Source organism: Mercurialis annua, linkage group LG4, assembly GCF_937616625.2.
Source record: "Mercurialis annua linkage group LG4, ddMerAnnu1.2, whole genome shotgun sequence".
NCBI classification, from domain to species: Eukaryota; Viridiplantae; Streptophyta; class Magnoliopsida; order Malpighiales; family Euphorbiaceae; genus Mercurialis; species Mercurialis annua.
Genome location: NC_065573.1, coordinates 25,197,225 through 25,221,522, shown reverse-complemented (window position 1 = coordinate 25,221,522; position 24,298 = coordinate 25,197,225). Strand labels below are relative to the sequence as shown.

General features: G+C 26.9%; 1 protein-coding gene and 1 pseudogene across 1 annotated transcript; one reads left to right on the top strand and one right to left on the bottom strand.

The window, feature by feature from the left end:
- Nucleotides 1-481: 481 nt before the first annotated feature.
- Nucleotides 482-4,275, bottom strand: LOC126678484 (40S ribosomal protein S3a-2-like; annotated as a pseudogene).
- Nucleotides 4,276-9,033: 4,758 nt separating this feature from the next.
- On the top strand, nt 9,034-10,743 carry LOC126676293 (UDP-glycosyltransferase 73C3-like). Its single transcript, XM_050370465.2, has one exon. It carries the CDS (start codon nt 9,206-9,208, stop codon nt 10,667-10,669), a length of 1,464 nt encoding a protein of 487 aa, XP_050226422.1. The 5' UTR covers nt 9,034-9,205; the 3' UTR covers nt 10,670-10,743.
- Nucleotides 10,744-24,298: the final 13,555 nt, after the last annotated feature.

Genomic DNA, 24,298 nt, shown 5'->3' with positions numbered 1-24,298 from the left:
TTACAAAAAAGTCACTGAATTATACTTTTTATTACAAAAAGGTCACTGAACTATGTCCCTTTTTGTAATTTTGGTTTGCCACGTAAGCAAAAACATTGTGTTTTATATGAGTGACACCCAATTGTAACAAAAGGCATAGTTCAGTGACTGTTTTATAACAAAATGAAGTTTAGTGATTATTTTGTGATTCAAGGTAACCTTAGTGACCTAGAGAGTTTATTATCCACCATTTGTAACTAGAATCAGAATTTTCTCATTATACTCTTAAAAAACCCGATTTCAAGCAGTAGCTTCGGCAGGGGCCATCACCATTGTTTCATCAGCTGCCCTCTCCATCTCCACTCCAACTCCTCTGAATAATCATGAACCTGCATGTATAGCAAGACGGTCAACACCAGCACAAGGTTATTACAGACTGATCATCAGTTTGGTGGAGCATTTTCTAACAATGTAAAACAAAAGAAAACGATACACTACGTAAAAGAATTAGAGACGTGCCTCCATCAGCTTGCCAATATCAAATTTTGGGGCCTTCAAAATCTGACTTTGCAGATGTAGACATTTTGTAAAGGGAAGATACTGGAAGTTGCCTTCTCAATCACCTTCCCGATACTCTCGGGAATAAACTTGTTGACCAAATCCTTGAGATCACAAGATGATGCCTGTGCAGTCATGATCCCCTTCATCTTCCTACGGATCTATATCACATTCTAACTTTATTTTTGGTGGTAAAGATGTATTCCGATGCTTAGATTTCTTTCGAAATTCTCTTGGTAAACCCGATACAGAATATCCTCAAGGTGTGCGTAGTTGTCAGTTGTCTTTACATCAACATGAGCTTCAATTATAGTTTTCCATTTCCTAACCAATGATCTCAACTTGTATGTAGTAAAGTCATCCCCCAAAAATCTTTTAAAACATTCTTTCCTTGGACATTCAGCTCGCAGCTTGATGTTTCTGTAAGCATGATCCTCATCACCCTGAAGGTCAGCTAGCGAGATCTCAAACACGCGATGTTTGAGCCCTTCAGAAGCAATCTGTTAGAGAACATCAAATGTAATGTGAGAATTTACAAATTCCTAGATATTTTATCACAACCGCAAATTTACTATCAGATAAAAGAAGAGTGAACAATGTAAATAAACAATTATATAATTATATATTGCATATGCACTATAGTTATATATTGCATATGATGCCGATTTTATTTTATTTTTGATCTAGCTTATGATGCCATATTTAAAGCTATAAATTTAATTTTAAAGTTTTAATTTCATACGTTTTTTATATAAATTCTGATTACTAATAAATTTTCAATTCACACCATGTATAGTAATTATTAATATTAGAGAGTGTTGTACATCTTTACAAAAAGACTTAAAAGATAATGTTTAGGAGCACGGAATTAAAAGACGATAAGTATCTTTACGAAAAAGAAATACTCCATACATTAAAAGAACTGATTCAAAAATGCAAAGGTCATAATTCTAAAATTCGATCTGATTGCCCAAAATTAATCTATTCAAAATCATCTCAAATAAAAAATAAAAATATACAATTTTGAAAGCTAATTTGAGAGTGAACTTGTAAAAATTTAAATTTAGTGAGAACCTCATTGTCAAGAAAAATGGATGCAGAAGAAGAGTTCACCTTGAACTTCTATGAACCTCTCAATTGTTTCTGACCTTTATACAGATTACTAATTTATTGTTTAGTTTCAATCCGTAAATATTTTATCCAGTAAATTTTCAACCCCTCTTATAGTTTTTTTTTTTTTTGCACATGGATAGGAGTAATATTAAATAAATTAATAAACTATGCTTGTTTTTCCAATTAAATCACGAACTTTAAAATACATCAATTGTATGCATGCAGTTTCATTTTTTGTCAATTCAATACATATATTGATATGACACTCATTGATTGATGTGATTTTACTGAGGTGAACATCATTTTTGATAGCCACATCATCATATTATGAACTCGTGTATCGAATTGAAAAAAAAAATAGAACTTTCTGCATACAATTAAGACGTTTTAAAGTTCGTAATTTAATTGAAAAAATATGTATAGTTTATGCCTTTTTCTAATACTACCCCTTAAGGTTGGTTATTAGCAAAATATTTTTTTGTAAAATTTTGGATATTAAATTACTCAAAGGGCAAGAAGAGTACGATAAGGTGGTTAGGACAATAATAATTGTCTAACATGATTCCAAAAATGTATATATCTGATATCTCAATAATTAAAGCTTAAATATTTATATATTATTTGTTGAGGATGTGAGATTGGCTAATGCATTTGTGATGAATGCTCTAAATAATGAGATTCAAGGGATATGCACAATTATTTTTTGATTTAATCATTACAGATTATTATAATAATTTATGTCTCAGTTTTTTTTTAAAACCAATAAATTTGAAGCTTCATATTATTTGGTTGATACATTCGAAAATAGTTAATTTTCAAAGTCATTTCGGTTCAATAAGATTAAGGCATTCCGAAAACTTATATGGTCCTTTTCAAGACCATTTGATAAATTCAATTAGTACTGAAATTTAAAAAAGTGCGCGGTTTATTTAAAAATTGAAGTGAAGATGAAGATTGTTAAGAATAAATTCAAAGTTTTAATTGGTTCATGATTTTACTTTGGTTTATGAAAGGAGTGTTGTGTTTTAAAACCGAACCGGTGAGGCCACCAATTCCCAGTTCAACCGGTTGAACTGGTTTAGCAAATTTTAAATAAATATAACAAAATTTGAATTCACCGGTTTTTTACCGGTTCAATCTCCGGTTCACCGGTTCAAGACCGGTTTTTACCTGCTCAACCTCCGGTTCACCGGTTCAACACCGGTTCAACCCGATCCAATCTGTTTCAACTCGGTTCAAGCAAAAGATCCGGTTTTTTGCTGTTTTAGACCGGACCATCGGCCGGATTCTAATTCAACCTGTTCAACCGTCCGATCCGGTTTTTAAAATAACGCTATACTCGCCATGAGACACGCGTGAAGCCAAATTTTAAGAGGAGTCAGACAAACAACAAGTCAAAAGTACAAGAACTAGATAAATAAAACGTTATAAGTATAAGGAGTAGAACAAAAATCTTAAAATACAAGGATTTTTGAATGAAAAATCTTAACTCATTAATCCAAATCAACTCGATTATTTTCCCACGATATAACAGTAACGGCAATTGAGCACACACGTATATAGTGCTTCCGTCCAAAAATTGACCAATTATAACGTGAAGTCCATAATTCATGCAAAACTTAAGAAAAGGACACGATAAATAAAAAGATAAAAATACAAAATCTCTAAATGGGTTTGGCCTTCACTTTATTACTAGAAGCATTTGTTTGGCCGATTATTAGGAATAAACTGTGAATTGAGTAACCAACGAGTTATAACTCAATTGATATAAGCGCTGGCAGCAAATTGCTAGGTCGTGGGTTCGTTTCTTTCCACAAGCGCTCCCCCTCTCCAATTATAAAAAAGAAAAAAAAACTGTGAATTGAGTATGTAAGATGTTTTTGTTGTTTTTAACCCCCTTTAAGTTAATTTTTTTTATATATTTTATAAAGATATTATATATTTAATGGTTTTCCATTGATTTTGTATTTACTTTGAGGTAGATTTTTAATATTTTTTCTTTGTGGATATAAATTTAATTTTTTTTGATGAATGGATATAAATTTAATTATCAAAATATGTAAACTTTCTTTTTATATTTTTTATCTTTTATGTTTTTATATTATTGTTTATTGTATAGATTTAGAATTTAAAATATATACCGAATGATTTCAACTGCTATTTGCATATTAAATTCAAATTAAATAAAACAATTATTAATGCACAGATGCATTAGCTTATCTATATTGAGTTAATTAGACAAAATACTACACCTTCTCAACTTAATTAGACAATTACGTTCATATCTTTCTCTTTTGAAAAATACAATTTGTTCTTTTCTTTTTTGATTTTTATACTTTTGATTTTATACAAATATCAAATGCTCTTCTAATCTTTTTATAACCTAATTTCTTCAAATAAAAGTCATGGCAGCCAAGAGTAAACAGAGAGGAAGCAACTGTTGGACCATGTGAGACGACCGTCGGCAGTGAGACCGGCAATAGCAACGTCGATTTGGTCATCGACTTTGAAAATCTTCTTTTGGAGAGACGAGAGCTCAGAATTAGCCCTATTAACGCACGCGAGAACCACGTGAGTCTTAGATCGGAGTCCAATTGCCGATGAGCCTTGCTTTACGGCCTCCATGACATACTCTACCTAAAATAGCCGTCCGGCGGGGCTCCGATTTGGTTTCCGGTTGGGGTTGTTCTATTCTTTGTTGTGGCTGGATTCTTGAGTTTTGTTGGGTTCATTGTGGAGATTTGTGGTATATTGTCGTGATTGTATAGATAGAATCAATGTTCAACTTGCACTCTAGGTGTTTGAAGAAATGCTTATGAGAATTGTAATGTTTTTAGGTGTTGGATAACTGATGGTTACCACTGGGTAAACTGTTGGATAACTTTGTAATAAATTTTATTTTCAATATATTATAAATAAAATCGTTAGTTAACTGGTTGTCGTCGCCGGAGGTAGCGGGCCTGTTGTGATGAAATTTATTTTGTTGCTATTTAACCAATCGTTAGTTAACTGATTTTTCTTTTGTGAACAACGGTGTGATGTGGTGGTGGTTCGATTTTTGGTGTTGCACTGCCTGCACTCTAAGTGTTTGAAAAAATGCTTATGAGAATTGTTATGTTTTTGGGTGTTGGATAACCAATGGTTAACATTAGGTAAACCGTTTGGTAACTTGTAATAAACGTTATTTTGAATATATTATTAATAAAAACGTTAGTTAACTGTTATTGAATTTTATTTTGTTACTATTTAACCAATGGTGTACTAAAGGTACACCAATGACCTTATTTTTAGTACACTGTTAGTTAACAAATGGTTAATCAATAATTTTAGATTTAAAAAGAGACGATTTAGGTTTTATTTGACGGTTGCTCTTGCGATGATGAAGGCGGAGGGGTTTGTAATAAAATTTTCAACTAGTTTAATAGAAATTGAGGTTTAAATTTATAATAGTTTTGTTTCTTGGTTAACCAACAGTGTTAGTATACCGCTGGATAACCAAAATCGTATTTCTGAGATTAAAAAAAATATTTTTGAGAATAACAAAAGTCATTTTTACAAAAAAAAAATACAAATTGTATTTTTCAAAAAAAAAACTTGGAGGTAGTATTCTTGGGAATATTTTATCTTTTTTTGGTATTTATCTAAAAAACCCATCTATATTTTCTAGTCATTATCACCTTTCTGTTCTAAAATTGTTTTGTAGTAAGGCAGAAAAAATAACTTAATATTAATAATCAATGTCATCAAGTCTTTTGAAAAATGGAATAGTTTTTTTTAATGTTAAAAAACTAACTAATTCTTGGAAAGGAATCTTGATGATGTAATTGTAATGTAATGTTGAATCCACAAATTACAAGTAAAAGAGACAGTACTAATAAACATAGAACATGGGTGGTTTTGAAACCCTAGAGTTGCAACAGTGTCGGTGCATCTTCTTTTGCATATGAATTTGTTTTGATTTTGTTAGGAAACTATTGGCCATGTGTATTATGTGAATGTTATGAAGTGATTGTTCTCACTTATTATTTGTTTGTTTCTCCTTTTTGGAACAAAATCATTATTTCTTTATTTAGTAGTAGTCGGCTCGGAACTAAAATAATAGATCTATATTTAATTTACATAAATTATAAATATAATTTTTTTTTTTCATCCAAAAAAATATAAATTATTTTTTACATGTTAGATTATGGATCGTTTTTCAGAATGCCAATTACTCATTCCGTTTCGTTTCAAAAGAGACGTATCCCACTTTCGTATGTCCTATTTAAAAAGTTGATATCACGTTTTTTGTTCTATTTTAAATAAAAAAATTCATTTTATCTCCCTTTTCTCTTTCTATATAATTAATGATTATTTTGTGATCTCTGTTTCAAAAAATAAGCCATCTTATTATTTTGGCATTTCAAATTATATAGTATCTTTTATATTTGTAAAATAATTTTAAAATTCAAATTCTCATTTATTCCTAATAAATATGCATTGTCTTTTTTATAAATAAAATATTCATTGTTGTATTCTAAAAAAAAAATCATTGTTCTTTTCAACTTAATTGTTCCAACAAGGAACAAATGTCAATTTTTAATACCAATGTAAAATACACTAATAAAACAAATAGTCATCAATATATTATTTATATATTTAAAAAATTATTAAAGGGGTAATTAAAAATGAAAGATTAGATCAAATAACAAATTTTAACAAATTGTAAGACTACTATTAATAGGGGCAAAATAAAAAAAATAATTAATGCTTTTTTAATTATGTGCAGAAAACATTATCGCTTCGTAAACATGACAGAGGGATTAATATGTACACTTTTTTATTTTTTTATGAAAAAAATAATTTTTTATCAGTCTTTTAAAAGTATAAAATTTTGATAAAATAATTGAAATTGAAATTTTAAAATTATAATAATATGCTAAGAAAATTTAATGGATTGTATTAATAAAATGAATACATGGAATTTAGAATTTCAAATAATAAAATAACTGCAGTTATAATAAAAAAACTTAACGAATATAAAGGAACACTCTCTTCATTCCACTATAATTGATGTTTCAGATTAAGTTGTTTGTTCTAATTTATTTAGCGTTTTCAATTATCATTGTATTTAAACTGTTTTTCATGTATCAATTATATTTCTAAAATTTATTATATATAAAATCACCGCCGTTACACTAAATTGTAAATCTGTCACGACTTTTAAAATTGTTGATTTCATTCACAAATTTTCAGTTCTTTTTTAATTATGTTATTGTTCAAAAATCCGGCGTTTTATAGCTGACGTGAAACCAGAGGATGACATTATACGACAAGTCAGATAATGTCATAAATAATTGATATAGTTGCAAAAAATTATAATTGTCTAACAAAATATATAGGTGATGATTTTCAAACATTGATAAAAAAATTAAGGCTTAATATATCTGCGTGTCCCTGCACTTTTCTGTTTTTGCACATAAGGTCTTTGCACTAAAATATCCATCAATAAATCCCTGCACTTTAACTTCCATCATTTCCAGGTCCCTCTATTAAGGCGAGTGTTGACGCCGTTAACGCACTTTCAGTTTTCTTAATTTTAGATTCCTGCACTTTTAATTTTTTAATGTTACGTCCCTGTACTTTTAAATGTTGAGATCATGTATAAATATGCATTAATTTTTAGTTTAATAAAATCAAAATTTAAATATAAAATATTAAAACTAATATTTTTTAAAGGATACGAATTTAATATATTTAAATAATAATAATGTCAAAAATTATATCTTTTAGCTATTATTTTATTGAAAATTTCATTCATTCTTACTGAATGTTTAATGTATTATTATTCAATAAATAAAAAAAAATTATTTATTTATTTTATTATGTTGAAAATAAAAGTGAATTTTTTTTAACAAATAAACATTAACTTAGAGAAATAAAACGAATTTTAATATTTTTTATTAAATAATTAAAATAATATTCTATACCGATAAATTGTATTTTTTAAATAATATGATAACATCGCACTTAGAGGTGTAAACAGACGTTGATCTTGATATATGTCAATTTCGAAGTTGAGTATATTATATAAACTTACAAGTTCGAGCTATCTACTTCCATTTTTAAAGGAGACATATCAAGCGAAAGTCTGAATGAATTTTTAATTTCTTAATAATTTTTATGTTACCTTTAATTTTTTTTTAAAAACTAATGTTGAATATTTCTTAAGTAAGGCCTTCATTCACGAAATGTACTCTAATACTTAAATCATATTTATTTTGATAGAATGATTGTTAATATAATTTTATTAAATCTTTAAATTATAAATTATTTAACTTTAAATAAAAATAAAATTAATTAATTCTTTAATTATATAAAAAAATAAAAGTGAACTATATTTTTTATTTTTTAAAAGTAAATATTAACTAACCTAAATAAAACTAATTTTAATAGTATTTATTAATTATTAAAATGATATTTTATACCAATGATTTTTTTTAAATAATATATAACAACATCGCACTTACAGAAGTAAACAGACGTATTCTCAAAAAAAAAAAGTAAACAGATGTCGATTCTCATATATGTCAATTTTGAATTTGAGTGTGTTATATATACTTACAAAACAAAGCTGACTGCTTCCATTTCTAATAAAAAATAAAAAATAATTATATTTTTATTAATTTAAAAAATATTTTTATTGTTAATTTATACATTCTAAAAAGTTAATTAAATTGCATTAACATCTTATATTATTAATTAAAAATTATATATTTTTTAAAATATATATATTAAAATAAATTTTTATATGAAAACAATTATAAGGACTTTGTTTACATAAAATTAAAGTGTAGGGACCTTATTTGTATAAATTAAAAGTGCAGGGACCTTATTTATATATATCAAACTACAAAATTGAATACTAGTCTCATTAACGGCGCGTGTACTGCACGCGCTAACAGAACCTTAACAGAGGGACCTTGGGATGATGGAAGTTAAAGTGCAGGGATTTAATAATGGGGTACTTTAGTGCAGGGACCTTATGTGCAAAAATAGAAAAGTGCAGGGACACGCAGATGTATTAAGCCAAAAATTAATAGATAATGACGACAATTTTTAAAGTTGGTGATAAAATTAAAATTTTGTATAGAAATGGTGATTTTGATATATAATTAGTCCTATTTTTAATCTAAATTTTGTAGATTTTATTATCCAGCCAAACTCTGTAATATTTAATCAATTTTTTAATTAATCCTTAAATATTTATTTACATAAATGATAATACACAATTAATAGCAACAAAAGATACTGACGTGGAGTCTCTTAATAATTTTCCTAATTTTTATTTGGAAAGTGACCTATAATTAAAAAAATAATTATACAAAGACCATAAAAATCAAAATAAATTGAAGTACAGGGACCTCAAGATTATTATTCCCTAAACTTTACTTACAGATCTAACATCTCAACTGAAGTCAACCATTGCAACAGACTTGAAGGGTTAATTTCAGAATTTTCATCAGCAATCTGATTAATCCACAAAGCTCATAAGCTTCTTAATCAGTCCATTTCAATGGCGTCTCAGCTCAATCAACTTCATTTTGTTCTGATACCTTTATTTTCACCAGGCCATCTTTTACCCATGATAGACATGGGCAAGCTTTTAGCAATCCATGGCATGATCGTCACTGTAGTAACTACACCGCTCAACGCTATCAAATTCCGATCATCCGTCGAGCATTCCGTTCCATCCGATCTCAAATTTCAATTTCTCGAACTCCGGTTTCCGGCTGTTGAAGCTGGATTGCCGGAAGGATGCGAAAACATGGATCAGATTTCTTCCAGGAACTTAATCAGAAACTTCTATAATGCTTCAGGTATGCTTCAGGATCAATTTGAAGAGTTGTTTGAAACATTGCAGCCTCGTCCGAGTTGCATAATCGCCGGAAAGAATCTTTCCTGGACGATAAAAACAGCGGAGAAATTCCGAATTCCGAGATTGTTTTTCGACGGAATGGGTTGTTTTTCTTTCTCGTGTACGCATAAACTCGAAGTGTCTAAAGTACACGAGACCGTCTCCAGGTTCGAGACTTTTGTAGTTCCTGACTTGCCTGATCGTGTCGAATTGACACGAGCCAAGCTACCTGAAATACTGAGCCGTGGCTCGGAGGATTTACGCGATGTTCGAGAAAATATCAGAGCTATTGAACTTACAGAAATTGGGATTATAGTAAATACATTTGAAGAATTGGAAACAGAATACATAAAAGAGTACAAAAAAGTTAAAGGAGACAAAGTTTGGTGTATAGGACCGGTATCAGCTTGCAACAAAACAGAGTTGGACAGAGCCGAAAGAGGCGAAAAGGCGTCAATAAACGAGTCACGGTTGCTGAAATGGCTTGACCTGAAGGAACCAGGGTCTGTAATTTACGCCTGTCTCGGTAGCATTTGTGGACTCACGGCTACGCAGCTCGTCGAGCTCGGTCTAGGGCTAGAATCATCAAATCAGCCGTTCATTTGGGTGATACGAAAAGGCGAAAAATCAGAGGAATTAGAGAAATGGGTATGGGAAAACGAATTCGAAAACAGAATTAAAGAAAAAGGAATTATAATTAGAGGCTGGTCCCCTCAATTGTTAATCTTATCTCATAAATCAATAGGAGGATTCTTGACACATTGTGGATGGAATTCAACGCTCGAAGGCGTATCAGCTGGCGTTCCGATAATCGCCTGCCCGTTATTCGCCGAGCAATTTTACAATGAAAAATTGGTAGTTGAAGTGCTGAAAATTGGTGTTAGTGTTGGAGTTGAGGCAGCAGTATTATGGGGGTTGGAAGATAAATTTGGACTAGTGATGAAGAGAGAACAAGTCAAATATGCAATTGAAAAAGTTGTTGATAAAGGGAAAGAGGGGGAAGATAGAAGGAAGAGAGCAAGAGAACTTGGGAAAATTGCTAGAAATGCAATTGAAAAAGGTGGTTCTTCTTACATTAACATGGAAATGTTAATCCAATATGTCAGGAATGCGATAATTTGATAACGACGTGTTGTAATATAATTGGCTTTATTCACGAGTAATATGAATATAGTCTACTATGATTTTTTTCTTTATCTTTTGAATGCTAAAAGAAAATAAAGAAGAAAATAAAGGTGCTTGATTTTTATAAAATGTGCGATCTTTGTGCTTTTTAAAAATGTTAATCCAATAAATTTTATTTTAAGTGGTATGTACACTGAACAATTGTGGAATAAAATTCTTCCACAAATTTCAAAACAAATTCTCTCCGCATTGTTTACTTGTAACTTCTACTAGTGAATCACATTATTCCCAAATTTGGTGGTTGAGAGTGATTTAGTCTAATTAACTTTTCAGCATCATTTGAAGCTGAATTAGAAAAGTTAAGTTCTTGGCGAGTAAGATAATTATAAGTAATTTAATTATTCTAAAAATTATAAGTATTTATCTTCTCTTGATTATATTAGATTTAGGGGGAATCAAATATGATATTGTCATGTCGATTTAAAATGTTCCTGCCATTAGTCCATGCCATGCGTATGAAAACTAATAAATTGCTTACTCACCGAATAATTTATACAAGTAAACATATTTTTAAAAACAAATTGAGAATTATAGTTCTTTATCCTTTTTTAAACAAAATATCTTAAAAACACCAAAGTTATAGTCCCTTTTCAAATATATATTGACTTTATAAAATTGATAATTTTGTCCAAATTTACACATTTCACTCTCAACTGTACTCTTATTCACTCGAAAATATTCAAAATGAATGACTTATTTAAATTTTTTTGTGCTCGAAAAAAATCAAGATGAATGATTTATTTGAACTTTTTTCGAACGGAAAAAAAATCAACTTAATACTTGCGAATACAATTAAAAGTGAAAGATGCACATTTGTACAAAATTGCCAATTGTATAGTGTCACAATATAATTGAAAAAGAAATAAAAAGTGGATTTAAAAAAAAAACTATTTTGCCTTTTTTTAAAGTGAACTACATTTACCACCTTCAGCTTACTAGGCATTGTCCTCCTTTTTACCTAAATATCCTTTTATCTTTTTCTAATTCTAAAACTCATGTTTAATTCTTCTCAACTCACATTCAAACACAAAAAACGGATAACAAATTTTTTTAGATGAAAATGTCGAAATCTAACCGAGAAAAAGGATGAAATAGCACGGTAAATTTTTTGTTTAATTTCTGTAAATAATTCCATAGGGACGCACTCATATTGCATCCCACCATATGGTGTGACGCAATCTCAAAACGTCCCACCATGTGATGGGACACAATCTGGATGCGTCTCACCTGAAAAAAATTGTTAATTTATTTTTTTTGGCCGATTTTTTGGAATTTTGATATTTGTTTTTCGACGAATTAAAATCGTAATTAGCAATTATAATTTTGGGATTGGAATGAGGTTGAAAGAAAAAAAAATTATTATGATTTGATTAAAAGGATAAGGAGATAACTTGGTGGGACAGTATATAATAAAACCTTTTTTTTAATAGAGATTTATCGGAAATAATTGTGGATTTCAAATTACACTAATATATTTTATTCATTCATAATCAATAATGAATATATGATATTATATAAAATAATAATTTTAAAAATAAATTTCTGAAAATTGGAGTTTTTATTGGGCTGAATAGCATCAAAGGGACAATTCAATAACAGGACTATACGCATGAATATGGATTTTACAACATTATCAAAAATTGGCCCTTGGAACCATAGTTGGGTAGTAAGCTGCTCAATGACGGGCTGGAATATAGCTCTAATAAAGTTTAGGTTTTTCTTTACAAATACATTTAAGTAGGCAAAATAATTTCACAGCTACTCATTAATTAAAAGAATAATTTTATTACGGTTTGACTTAATTTTTTTTTTTAAATAAACTTTCTAATTACCACTGTCGTCGTCGATCCTTACCAAATACAACAACAATTAGAGATCATTTGCTTGACATTATCTCAATGAAGTCTCGACGCGGTCAAATTTTTTCTGTTTAGAATTTTCAAGTAATGATTTTGTTCGTGGATTCAGTTTTTATGTTGATCCTATTGCAATTTTCAGATTTTGGAGCTCGTTGATGATGAAGAAGATGAACAGCTCTGGCGTTTCTCCTCTGTCATTGGTGATGCCGACTTTAGTTTCTCACTTTGTTGGGTTTAAACAATTGGCTTGATTTTCTGGGTTTTTAGCACCAGGGATGCCGATTCAATTTTTTAATGATTCATTTCGATTCAATTGTTTGTTGGTGACTTTTTTAGATTTTTGTAATGATATTACCAATTTTGAGCTTGGTATGTTTATGTAGTGAATTTTCTGCTGCAGATAATTAACTCATAGAGACTCGGTTCTCTGATATAAAGATTCAGTTGGGCGATTGAAAGATTTGATAAGTGATTTTGTTTGTAAACTGCCTGTTGAGGTATGTAGACCATTAGTAACTATTTGATATACAGTTAGTCAACTCTTTTTGTTAATTTATTTTAAATATGTATTTTACTTGTTCTTTTTTGTTAAAATATTTTTTAAACTATAGGTGATGTTGAAGTTTCTTCTTTATAAAAAATTCTTAGTGAACACTGAAACTAAAGTTTGTAACGTTGAAATTGTTTTTGATCTTCCTTTTCAACGAGATAGGTATGTGTTTTAGATTTTAATTATTTTAATACAATTGTTGTTTTTTTTAAACAATGATTGTAGAGCGTTCACTCTTACAATTATGGAGTATTTGATCCAGATAAAGTCAATTTTTTTGGAATTCCGATATTAAAAACCATCGGGAGCATATTGCATTTTTTTTGTATATATATAGAAATATAAAGATGGAAGAAAACATTGAAAGTGGTGGAGATGTTGAATATAAAAAGACGAATGAGGAAGCGAAAAAGAGAAAAATGAAGAAAAAAATTTAAAACTTGTAATTGTCTAGTACATGGATTTTAGTTTTAGTGGTTTGTTTGGATTATTTTATTTTACTTTTTTATATAAGTATAAGTTTGTTTTTTAAACCTATGAATGCTGGCTGTTAACCATTTTAATTTTTATAAATTCAGTAGTTGTTTAATAAACTGTTAGTGAACTTGCAGTAAACTACATGTATTTTTTTCTTATAGAAATTATTGGTAACTAGTCGTAAGTCTCGCGTATTTACGCGGAATCAAATTAATATTTATTTTTAAAAAATAATTTATGAAATAACATATATCAAAAAATGTGAAAAAATTCATATGCAACCTAATAAATAAGTTGAATAAATTTTTTTATATAAAATATGAACTTATTTTTTTAAAAAAAAAACTCTATAATAAATAATTTATAGAGATTTAAAATTAATATATATTAGAACACTGTCATGTGTAGAGATTAAAAGTTAATATAGATTACAACACTCATTAAAACAAATATAAATTATGTAAGTGATTTAGAAAATATCGACCATCTCTAATATAAATGCTCCTTTAATAATAACTTTTATATTAGGTAAAAATTAAATAACTATAATATTAAAATAATAAAAATTAAATAATTTTTTATATAAAATGTGAGTTTGCAAAATTATAGATTAATTTATTTTTAAAAATTAAAATTTAATAAAACATATATGATTTGTAGAGATCATAAATTAATATATCTTTAAACACTAAAATATGTAGAAGAATATATTAAAATTAATAAATGTTTTATAGAAAATATGAGATTGTTGTAATACTAAATTAATTTTATTATTAAAAGATTAAATATATGATTTATATAGTTTAGAAGTTAATATATATAAGAACACTATAATGTGTAAATATTATAAGTAAAGTTAATATAGATTAGAAAACTATGATTTGTAGAGCTTAAAATTAATATATATTAGAATGCTACAATGTATAGAATTAGAAGATATTAAAATTAATGTTTTATATAAAATGTGAGCTTATTAATTCTAAATTGATTTTATGTTTAAAAGATTAATATTCTATAAAATATATGATTTATATTGTTTAGAAGCTAATATATATTTGAACACTATAATCAGGGCCGGCCTTAGAAAATATGAGGCCCTAGGCGATTTTTCTAAGACTCCTTACAATAATGTCAATTTTCGTCGAATTGTTCTAAAAAATACATCATTTTATTTTTTTCATAAAAATATGCTCTCTTTTCATTCAATTGTTTTACAAACATATACTTTTGTTTAAATCATTGGTAGATTTTTAGTAGATCGTTGGTAGATTTTTGGTAATTTTTTTTAAATTTTTTAAAAATGTATTTTTATAAAAATAAAATAAAGAAGGCATATTTTGCGTATTTTTTTTATTCAAAAGATAAATACATAAAAATTTATCTTAAACGGTTTAAAACATGTAAATCATTTGTGATTTTTTTGGTATTAATACTAAAGAGTTTAATTAATATTAAAATAAAAATTAGAAAACCAATTTATTAAAAAAATCAATATAAATATATATAGAATTTTAAGGGCCTCAAATAAATATGAGCCCTCAAACTTTATTTTTCTAATTATTAAAGAGTTTAACTAATTTTCATAATATATATTAAAACACCTATCGTCAAAATAATCAATTAATATGTATAATATTTATTTTTTCAATGGACCCATAAAAATATGGGGCCCCTTAGAATATGGGGCCCTAGGCATAAGCCTTAGTGGCCTATGTCTAAGGCCGGGCATGACTATAATGTATAAATATTACAAGTTAATATAAATTAGAAAGCTATGATATATAGAGATTAGAATTTAATATATATAGTGGTATGCCCGCATATTTGAACGAAATCAAAAATAACTCGTAATTTAAATACTAACTAATAAAATTTGTTGCAATAATTGTAATATTTGATAATTTAAAAAGTTGAATATATTTATGATATACTTTTTATGTTTTATATTTTTATAGGTTTTTTGTATTGGAATTTTATTATTTTTTAGTGGTATTATTTTCCCCTCAAATTTGCATGTAACTACTTCGGGTTAAATATTTTTTAGGTCACCGAACTATAGTGTTTTTACAAAAAGGTTACCGGACTATAAAATATTACAAAATAATTATCGAACTATAAGATTATTATAAAAAGGTTATCGAACTATAAAAAGTTATAAAATGGTCACCGAGTTATAATTATTTTTACAAAACGGTTACCAAACTGTTGTTTTTTTACAAAAAGGTTATCCTACTATACATATTTGCCTTGTCCACATCATTAAGATGATAACTCATTTGTAAAAAAAAAAAAATACTTCAGTAACCGTTTTGTAACTTTTTATAGTTCGGTAACCATTTTGTAAAAAAACTATAGATTTCGGTAACTATTTTGTAATTTTTTATAATTCGGTAACCATTTAGGAAAAACAATATAGTTCGGTAACCTAAAAAATATTTAATCCTAACTACTTCTGTAATGGATTAAATACTTAAAGAGTCCCACGATTCATGCAAGATTTCATAAATATCACCCAAAACAATAATTCTATTTGTCTATAAAAGAGTTTTATGAAGAAAAAAACAATCTCTGGAAATGTAACTATTTTATAGTGAGGAATAAGTATAAACTATAGTCTAAGCTCATTTTTTATAGCTCTGTTAATTATAATAAATAATTTGAAATTAAATTCAACACAACTATCTAATTATTATTTTTATGAATAGCACAACTACCAAATTTGTATCGTTTAGCATCGACTTTCAAGCTCATTTTTTATAACTCTGTTAATTGTATAATAATATCTTAAATAAATTCAAATTAAATTTCACAAATACAACCGCCTAGTTAATATTGTTCAACATCTACTTTGATCAAATTAAAACACTTGTTTGCTTGTGTGGTTATTAATTCTACTCGAAAATATACCGAAGTCCAATTGCTGAAAAATATAGAGATCAACACTTAAACAAACATAAACGTAAGTGAATCAAAACTTTATCTGCATGACAAAAAAAAGAGGTTTGCTCTTATATATATAACTCAATTCCTATAAAGCGAGAGTCGTGAAAATAACACATAACCATGTCACAGATTTTCACTCTAATGAAAAATTAATGCACTGCATATGGATATAAAAGAATTAGAAAATTATTTACATGATTAGGAAACAAAATTGTGCTGAGTATAATATGATTAATGAAAATTGAAGATAGTATTACTGACATTCTATCAATTAATGATTACCATTAATTTGTTTCATTAAAGTAACTATTCAGTAATTACTTTTTTGTGATGTATGTCCTTAAGATAATCGAAACAGACTTAGGAGAACCTCCCAAAATAAGTGAAATTAAAGTAATAATAAAAACATAATATAAAACGATTATACAATACCTTTAAATCTTAACTATTAGTAGCATCCATTTTTCTCATAACATGTGTTATCTCATGATGATAGAAACAAAATTAGATTACAATAATCGGAAATACACCTTTTATGATAATAAAATAATTTACAAACAAATTTAATGAGCAAAAATAAAACCCTAATTGCTAGAAATCACAGAGGAAAAAAAGAGAATAAACATTGTAATGTATTTATATTGATAAATTAAGTGGTTCATATCGATTAGGATGTTAAAAATCATGATAAAATTTAATTAAAATAAGTGTTTTAAAAAAAGTGGGAACTAATATGAGTTATCTATTAGGACATCTCCAACCCAAAATCCATTTTTAAGTTGCAATTTACCCACTTTTAGATTTGCTACAGTGTTTTTACTCCAACCCATAACCCCATTTTCACACCAAAAAAATATTCTCTATATATTCTCTTTTATATTTAATATTACTACATATGACCATTAACCATTTCACATCTATATTTATATTTTAAGCACATACATCCTCATCTATTCATTATTTAATAATGCTTAAATAATATTAAATTAAATATTTTTTTTAATATTATTTAATGTCCAATTATAAAAAATAAAACAAATAATAATTAAAATTGAAACAATAAAATTAAAATTAAAATAACATATTATATTTAAATATTAATAATAAAATAACAGATTACATTCAAAATAAGCCATATTATATTCTTTTCCATTAATAACATAATTAGCTGGAGGAGAAATACCTTGTGTTAAATTGGAAATAACATGTGATGACTCCAATACGTTAATATCATTATAAGTGTCGGGCATACCAAAATAAGCATGCCATATCTATAGATCATAATCTGCTACAACTTCATGAATAATTATTGGTTTTCCACAACGACATGCATATTGTCCCGCCCATGCTGTAGGACAATTTTTCCACTTCCAATACATGCAATCGAAACTACCCACCATTCCAGGAAAACCACGTTGCTCACCAATATGGAGTAACCGAGCAATGTCATTAGCATTTGGCGGTCTCAAATATTTGTTAGAAAAAATCTCCACTATAGCACAACAAAAACGTAATGTTTAATGTAATGTAATGTTTATGTTTAATGTAACGTAATTTTTATGTTTAAATAAAAAATATATTGTTTAAATTTTATGTATTTAATTTAAATAATTCAATTTATTTGTTTTATTTTTACCAATAAAAAAAATTTGGATTATATTATTAAAAATTTAATTGGTATTTAATAAAAAGTTTGACTAAAATGAATATTTACAAAGTTAGCTATATAAATTGTAATTAAAAAATAAATATCCAATTAACCAAAAAATGGATTTGTGTGAATAGTGCATACCAAGAAGTGGGTTGCTACTATTCACAAACAAAGAAATGGGGTGGAAAATAGGTATGGATTGGAGTTGAAAAACAAGACCCATACCTAAAAATGGGTATGGGTTAGAGATGGTCTTAACTTCAACTTTATTTAAAAATTAAATAAAATTGAAGTAGTTTAAAAGAATTGGAAACTATGAGAATGCTCTATTTTGCGAGAATCAATGAGGAAGCTCCGTTGGTCCTCTCAATTATATAATATATACATTATTTGGTAAACTAATAATAAACTTTTGATAAACTTTTATACAATATACGAACAACGATAGTAATTGTCTACTGATTGTAATTAAGATTTGATAATCTATCAATACACTTTCACTTTCAGTAACCTGTTAGAAAACTTATAGCAATATTAAAGGGATGTAAAATAAGTTTTATTGGTTAATTTTTGAAGATTTATTAGAAAACTTTAGGTATGTTTATTGGTTATCTTTGGGTTATCTAGTAGTTGAAAATGTAATCTATTAGTAAAAATATTATGTAACCATTTAGTAAATCTTTAATAACCTATTAATAAACGTAAAGCCATAGTATCCCAATTTAAATTATTTTATTATCGGTGAATATTAAAGAAACCTATTAGTAAACTTTTTTGAAAACTTTGTGCATCTTAATAGTACATATATTGTTATATTATACTGATACAAAGTGTTATTATTGGTGAATCTTGGGATATTTATTAGTTTCCACTGGATAATCTGTTTGTAAACACATAAAATTCTATTAACAAACTTATAGTAAAAGTATCCTTACACAGTTTGATTTACTATCGGTGAATATTAGAAAATCTATTAATAAATCTTTTTGAAATTTTTTTTAGCTTAATAGTAAATATGCAATAATAGTATAATAATACGTAATATATTATTTATTGCTGAAATTTAGTAACAATGAGGTAATCTATTAGTAAACCTTTAATAAACACTTTGATACATTTTGAGAGTGTATATTAACCATAACTTGAAACACATTAATACATTTTGAGAGATCCATTTCAAAATACTGCAAGCAACTTGGTACCAGAATATACAGTTGAGATATTTTTGATAGTCTAAAAATGTCGTAAGCAATACCCACTTCACCATGATGAGCATGCATTGATAATTGAATACCAGAACATTAAATCTCTCTGTGACATTTCATGGCACACCTTCCTAACAATATCCCCACAACAACTATAAAAATAAATTAATGAGTTTTACAATGAAAAAACATACTCAACCCCATTCTTCAAGCTGTCGTGACACTTTTTCGGATCGGACACTGGTCATTTTTGCACAAGCAGCTAAAATACTCATTCGCCTAATGAAAATACTCTAAACCCTGAAATATACAATTAAAATGACAAACATATGAGCAAAAAAATATATAGAATATGCTAAACAGGAAAAACACAATTAGACTACCTATAGCAAACCATTAAACATGGTAAATAAAAAACACCATTAAAAAACCTATAGCAAACCATTAATATATTATAAAAAATATAAAGGAACAAACAAAACAGTAGACATTCATTAACAAACATTAAGTAAAAACTAATTAAGAGTTTCAAATTAATAAACTGTCAATATTAATACCTAATAACTAACAAATAACATGAAATACACGAAAAATTGCAACTAACAAAAACAATACAATACCTTAACAATTATATAATAGCTTTAGAACTGTCACCAACAGAAACATTAGCCTTCTATTTAACTGGTATTGGATTTTCCTGGAAATCATCGTCGTCGTCGTCATCAACAAAATCATCATTCGCAACTCGCAATTTAGTAGCTGCGGGCTTGGCAAAATCAATATTCCTTTTCATTAAAGGATTCTTTCAATTAAGGATTTAGAGGGAGATTTGTGGGTTCTTTTGGAAATCGATCTCGTAGTCATTATTTTATGAGAGAAATACGAAATTGAAACTGAAAAAAACACTAATTAATCGTTTCATGAGAAAATGGAGCGGTTGAAAAAGAAAAAAAAATATTTGAATTAATGCGATATGCAAACAAAAAGATCACTAAATTCTAGCGAGGAATTGATTAGAAAGCTTTAACATTGAAAAAGAAAACAAAAAGAAGACATATGCAAGAAAAAAGATGGGAATCGTAAAAAAGAAAGCAAACAAGCTGGGTATTGTAAGTTAGATTAATTAGATCTTTGATGATGCTGGACCTAATTTCCTTTAAAGTTTAACTCCAAATAAACCACACGCCGTCTTAATAATTAGCAGTAACGAAAAGTAGAGTGAAACAACCTAGAAGTAGACCTCTCAAAATGGGATTATAATACGCTACCTCAATTCACCAAACACGTAAAATAAAAAATTCGTGTTGAGCTTTAGCAATTTTTATATCGAAAAAATGACAATTCATTTATAACACAAAATAACAATTGTATCATGAGTTGATTTGCGAAAATGCATATTTCATTTATAAATTGCATTATTTATAATAATATAATAATATAAAAATGAATAATTTTATGAAATATAAAATTAAATTCTTAGATAAATCTAATTAAATTTAATTATATTAACATAAAAATAAAATAATTATATTAAAATTCTATAATTTGAGTATGAATTAATAAATTTAAATTTTATATATTTAATAATTATATTAAATTTTATATATTTGTACTCTTTTTTCCGTCAAGAACATGTCTTGTCTTCTTCACGAATCGTAAAGAACACAAATCTGTTTTTCATAATTCTGGGGTGGCCGAAATAAATGGTGGCCGGAAAAAAATTGTTGAGTTAGAGTGTTTTTTTTCAAAACTCAATAATTTTAAGTAAGAACTTTTAATTTTAATTTGTTTTTGTTAAAAATATAAAATTTGGAGTTAATTTGTTATTTTACGTTTTAAATTAAAGGTTTTAAATTGCCTTTTTAAGTTATTACATATTAATTTAAAGTGTTAAAAAAATATAGGATTATTTTAAACTTTTACTATTAAAAACCACTTAGAAAAACAACCACTAGTGGGGAGGGGGATTTTTGACCCGATTTTGTCAATTTCAGGATAAAAGTGTTTTTTTTTTCTAATTTTGAAGTGCTTGATATTTTGTGCCAATTTATGGAGGTAAAATGATCCTTTGCTAGTTTTGGTGCTGATGTAAATTGTAAAAAGGTACCGAGTGAAAAAAAGTTCATATATTGGTTTTTCTTGTTATCTTTTCATTGAAATTTAACTTAATACAATTAATAAATTATACTTAAAACTAAAAAATAAATATTTAATATATCATAAAGTTTGATAATTAATTATTTATGTACGATTGATATATTCATATATTGCTATAAAATAAAATAAGATTAATAGTATTTAAAAGGAATAATAGATTAAAATATAGTAAAAATAAATAAATAAATAAATAAATAAATATTATTTATATAATTGTAGTAGTATATATTATATATAAATATAGTATGATATATTAATAATTAATTATATATACATATATAATAGATAACTTAAAGTATATATTTTAGAAAATAGACGGTTCGAAATTAAAACTGTCGGTATAGAACCGGAACCGACGGTTCCAGTTTCAAAAAATTTGAACTGGCTGAATTCGCCCGCCCTCTTTCCGGTTTCAGACCGGTTTAGACATGGTTTAAAAATTGACCTATTTCAAATTGAGTTTGATCGGGTTGATTTTGGGTCAATTTACGGTTTAACCAAGTCCACAGCCACCTAATAGCATATGTTAAATTTGATGTCAAATTTACTATCGACAAATTTAGTATATGATAAAGCATTGTAATAGAGGTGTATTTTTGTAAATATTAAATTTAGTATTATGGGATTGATTTAGTATAGTAACAGAAATGTTCTTATTGTAGACCGTCACGGTGTGTGTCAATTACGTAAGCCATGTGTTCTAAAAATACAAAAACTAAAACTAAAAACAACAGAAAGAAACAGAAAATCATGAAAACTTAAAAACATAAGATGACAAACTAGAATAGACAAAAAAAGTTATAATAATTATATCATTTTCCTCTTTATGAAATTGGTGTTTTTTTTAGATTTAATTATTTAAAAATATTTTATTTTACTTGGATTTATTCGTTTTTGTCATATCTTTTTAAAGTTTTCTATTTTGCATGTTTTCAAATTATTAATTTTAATTGTATCTATTTGTACAACTTAAAATAAAAAAATTCAAATATATTATTTACACTATTTATATTGTTTTAATTTGTATTTTATTATAAAAATTTGAATACATAAAACTATTTAGAAGATATATCTGTATATTCTTCTCCAATTTAAATAAATTACTATAATTAAAATTGAATATTAAAAAATTAAGGATTTTAATAAATAGGGCCATAAAAAAATAGTCAAAATGATTAGGTAATTTTTGATGATTTTTTTTGGCTTAATAAAAAAAAACCCAAACCTTTACGACTTATTGCAATTTCAACAAATTTTTTTAATTTTTGCAATAATAAATGTGATTTTTTTTTTGAATTTTTACTCAGAATTCGCTCAAAACCCCTGGAATGAGGAGAGAGAGAAGTGACTAACGGGAGTTAGGCACGAGCGAACGTATTTGAGTCACTCGTTAGCTGCCCCGAACCCTGCTGCTATTTCTTGTGACTTTTAATATATTATTATTATATATATATATAAATAACAATAACTTAATATTTTAATGAAAAAATAAGTTTGGCCATCAACTTGGCTATTATTGCAATAAAAAATGTAATTTGACTATTATTATAAAATTCAAAGTTTGGTTTAAATTGTAACAAGTCATAAAAATTTGAGTGTTTTTTACCATTAATTTTTTTTATTGAAAAGGGAGATTGAAACCTTATTTACTTGCTATATCATATCCACCAAATTTAAATAATCTTCCAATTAGTATTGAAACATACAGACAATGAATAGTTGATTCCATGCCATTTTAACCAGACTTGCTAAAACTATATAATGTAATATTTTCTTATGTGTACTGCCAATTCCAGCAAAGACATTCAACATTACTGACCCATTCTTCAATTCCAAAAGAGAATATGCCGAACACACAAATGATTACCAATAAGATATTAAATTCTGTAGATTATTAGATATTTTTTTTTAAAATTTTAAAAAATCACTAATAATTATTAAACTATATTTTTATTATAAAATTATTTATGTTGTTATAAAAAACATCAATTTTTTCATGAATTATAAAAAAATAATTAGATTATATCTTTTATTACAAAAAAAATCACCGAACTATGTTTTTTTTAATTTTGGTTTATCACGTAAGTAAAAATGTGTGTTTTTGTGTGAAAACGTTACGTTTTATATGGATAAACTCCTTCATAACAAAAGATATAGTTTGATGATTATTTTATAATAAAAATTTATTTAATGACCTTTTTATAATCTGAAAAAAGTCTACTGACCCACAAAATTTAATACCCAAACCAATAATTCAATAAATCAAAATAAGGATAAATGTTGCCCGCCTTTTTTTTGGATTTGTGGCGGAGATATCAATAAATTTGATTTGGAATATTTATGATAAATTTATGTGATTAATGAATGGTGGACAATAATATTTAACAAAAAGTAATGGATTTTGTATAAAATAAATTTTAATTTTATCATCGCTTACTTGATTTATTACTTCCAGCTTTCTTACATTCCGTGGGATAATTTTTAGATAGAATATCAAATGAGTCGAACAATGTTAAAAAGTTTAGAATTAAATTAATAAAAGATCTAAATCTGTTAATAGCCAGCCTTGTACCTCTGAGAGACATGTTGAGAAATGTAAAAGATGAAATAATTTGCATCCACATTAAGTAAGTGATATTAACTGATGAGGATCTAATTAATTTTGAGGAGAGATTGTTAAAAATATTATTAAATTTTACATGTATAGTTAAGAAGTTTCTAAGA